The 3660-nt window shown below is 47.8% G+C and overlaps 1 protein-coding gene across 1 annotated transcript; it reads left to right on the top strand.

Annotated features, from left to right (window-relative positions):
- The first annotated feature begins 295 nt into the window (after positions 1-295).
- On the top strand, positions 296-3338 carry LOC123429158 (uncharacterized protein At4g15970-like). Its single transcript, XM_045113218.1, has 3 exons — positions 296-929; positions 2178-2549; positions 2631-3338. Exons 1-3 carry the CDS (start codon positions 549-551, stop codon positions 3114-3116), a joined length of 1239 nt encoding a protein of 412 aa, XP_044969153.1. The 5' UTR covers positions 296-548; the 3' UTR covers positions 3117-3338.
- Positions 3339-3660: the final 322 nt, after the last annotated feature.

Below are 3660 nucleotides of genomic sequence, written 5' to 3'. Positions count from 1 at the left end.
ATCGCCAGCTCCTCCGACCACCTCCACCACCTCAGCACGATCAACCTGTACTCCGATCTAGCGAAGCGACTCATCGACAACGCCTTCGACGGGCAACACCACGGCGGCGGCGTCCACCTGGTCTCCAGACCGACCAACCTTACACCCCTTGACGTTAACAATGTCGTTTTTTTTTTGCCTCGTCTTCTCTCAGACCGGGCCCAAGTATCACCCTCCATTTTTATTTGGGTCTGGGCGGATTCAAAACAAAGAAAGAAACAAACAAGAATGTAACCTGACTAATGCAATACTAGACGCCACCGCGCACTCACCAACCCTGGAATTTTCTACGGTCATGGACAGACAGCTGCACACACAAACCCAACTCGACCACTCCCACTCCCACAATTGCTTCCCTCTCCTCGCGACAATTGTCTCCTCCTCCGATCCCAACCCCAACAACCCCACGCGACGACCGCCTCCATTATTCCCACCCCTCGCTCGCCGCCGGGCTTGAACCTCTCCCCGCACATGCATGCCCATGCTGCCACGGCCAGCTCCAGCGCCTTATGCACAGCCGTAGCCGCCATAGCGCACCCACCACCACCCATCTTCCTGGCCTGATCACCACCTCGCTGCTAAGTCGCGTGCGCGCTTCGTCGTCGATGAAGTCGGCCACCTCCCTCCTCCTCGGCGCCGCGCTCGCCACCGCCTTCTTCCTCCTCTACACGTCCGTGGGCCGCGACCTCGGCGCGAGGACGCCGCCGGCGCCACGGTGGGCGCCGGAGAAGGCGGCAGGCGGGGCCGATCGGCCCCAGCAAGAGGCCGTCGTCAAAGAGGTGAGCAAGGGCGCGGTCGCCAGAAGCGACGGCGGCGGCAGAGATGGTTCGTCGTCGTCGGAGCAGAAGAAGCAGCAGCAGAAGATCGTGATGCCCGTCAACAAGCAACAGGTTCGTCTTTGTGCTGAGAAACTCAATTAGCTACACACAATTAAAATGTTCATTCGGAAGCAAAAACTTTTTATCTTGTGGCCGAGAGTGAAAGTTGCCTAATCACGTGTAATTCTGTCTGTAGTTTGTGCTAAGAAACTTAATTAATTAAAACATAGCCATTTGATCATTTCTTATAGTTTTATAACCCACACCTAGGCTAGCATCAGTGGCATCTTTACCAAACACATGGCTCTGCGTGCGTCTAGACAGGGAATGCAACTTTTTCACGTCAAGACGAATGAATTATTGTTTCTGCTTTACTTATCTCCGGTTTTCATGAATGCCACTTGCCGATGTTGACGTCCGGCTAATTATGCCACTACCAGGTCTTCTGCAAGTGGATGAGCTTGTGAACAATTTTGAGTGCCGAAATTCAAGTCACCGTGCATTATATTCTTATTAAAATAATGGAGCAATTGTAATTAATATGATCGTTAAAACTTACTTTGGGGGTATACATCTAGTAAATCATTTGAATCCATGGATTTCATATTATTTGCTCCTAAACTTATTTCTAATGTAAAAATTATATATTCATAAATTAAGGATGTCGATGATAATTTTTTCAAAAACTTGTATTGAGGTGTCTTGGAATAATTAATAAAGTATTTTCTAGGATTATTAATAAAGTATATTAAAAATGTTAAGTAGGTACTACAATAGGTTTGTCTAAGAGGCGTATTGAATGCGGAAACACAGGAAATTAAATGAATCTGATTAGAGGAATATCATACGGATGTCTGTCATTTTGAATAACAGTTGGGATTATATGTATTAATGGAGGACCGCGGGTTGATTTTGAAAAAACAAGGGGACTTTTCTGCAAAATTGTCACGACGGACGACAAAAATGAACGGTGCTTTATTATTAGGGATGGATTAATGGAGGACCGCGGGTTGATTTTGAAAAAACAGGAAAACTTTTCTGCAAAATTGTCAGGACGGACGACAGAAGTGAACGGTGCTTTATTATTAGGGATGGATTAAAGATACAAATATATTTCATTTAGAAATAAGTATATAGATAGTTCACCACAAATAGCAATTTGTTTCTTGGTTGCAAAAACTATGGGAGAGGCTATATTGTGCTTGAAGTTGAGTTGATGGTGATTTAACTGTCAACATGTTTTGTTCCCTTTTGCGTAATTTGAACATCATTATTTGGAAAAACTATGTAATCATGTATCAACTCTAAATGATTTCACAGAAACAGCATGACAAGCCCCAAGATCTGGCCGATCTACTCCGGCGAGCCGCAAATGCAAACCGGACCGTGCTTATAACGGCGCTCAACGAGGCATGGGCGGCACCGGGGTCGTTCCTGGACCTCTTCCTGGAGAGCTTCAAGCACGGCGAGAACACCGCGAACCTGGTGAAGCACCTGCTCATAGTGGCCATGGACAAGAAAGCTTTCGACCGGTGCAACGCCGTGCACCCCTTGTGCTACTGGTTCAGGGTGGAGGGCATGGACTTCGCCGCGGAGCAGAAGTACATGAAGGGGGACTACCTGGAGATGATGTGGAAGCGGAACCGCTTCCAGCAGACCATCCTCGAGCTAGGCTACACCTTCCTCTTCACGGTATGTCGAAAATGATCTCAAACGCTGCCCATTGCATTTTGAAAAAGATGGCAAAAACGATCTGAAATTTGGTTTGAGCAGGACGTGGACATCCTGTGGTTCAGGGACCCGTTCCCGCGCATACCGGAGGCGGCGCAGGTGGTGATGTCGTCGGACTTCTTCGTGGGCGACCCGGACTCGCCGGGGAACTACCCGAACGGCGGGCTCCTCTACGTCCGGTCCTGCGCCGGCAGCATCGGGTTCTACGAGCACTGGCAGGCGTCGCGGGCGCGGTTCCCGGGGATGCACGAGCAGTACGTGTTCGACAAGATCGTCAAGGAGGGCGTGCCCCGCCGCCTCGGCACCAGGGTGCAGTTCCTCGACACCGGCCGGTTCGGGGGGTTCTGCCAGCACGGCAAGGACCTGGGCAGGATCGTCACCATGCACGCCAACTGCTGCGTGGGGCTGCAGAACAAGCTCTTTGATCTCAAGAATGTGTTGGAGGATTGGAAGACGTACAGGGCGCGGGTCGCCGCCGGGAACACGGGGTACTTCTCGTGGACGGTGCCCGGGAGGTGCATACACTGATATTTGATTAGTTGCAAAACACAAATTGCTTGATTTTATTTTCTTTTGTAGAATGTAAAGTTTCAAAGTTTTTTCGAAGTTGGAGAGAAGCTGAGACCGTGCCAAGATTTTCTTTTTTTATGTTTGTTTGAGGTTTTTTACGGTATAGTATCATATACTACTCAACTTAATGTGTAGTATTAGGTTGATTTAATGATTGATATCATGGAGCTTTAATTCTGACATGAGAACATGGTTAATAACATAGCCGGCTGCTAACTATATAATGTTGTCACGTCATCTATAATCAAAGCTTATAACTTGCAAGTACAACAGTTTCATATAAATATGTACTGATACATGACTCATCTTACTCTTTCACGAAGTATTGAGGAGCACGTGACGTGGTCGGTTGTTAACTAGTAGCCACTTCTCTTCTCTCTTCCAACCAAGAAAAATATATAATATTTGAAGTCTTACAACACGCCTCCATCACCTTATTGTACATGCTCTGAGGACAGATTACTAATTTCGAGTAGTCCTTTCACGTGTATGCTAAGTGACT

This window comes from Hordeum vulgare, chromosome 2H (genome assembly GCF_904849725.1).
Source record: "Hordeum vulgare subsp. vulgare chromosome 2H, MorexV3_pseudomolecules_assembly, whole genome shotgun sequence".
Classification (NCBI taxonomy): Eukaryota; Viridiplantae; Streptophyta; class Magnoliopsida; order Poales; family Poaceae; genus Hordeum; species Hordeum vulgare.
This window is presented reverse-complemented; position numbering and strand designations above follow the sequence as displayed.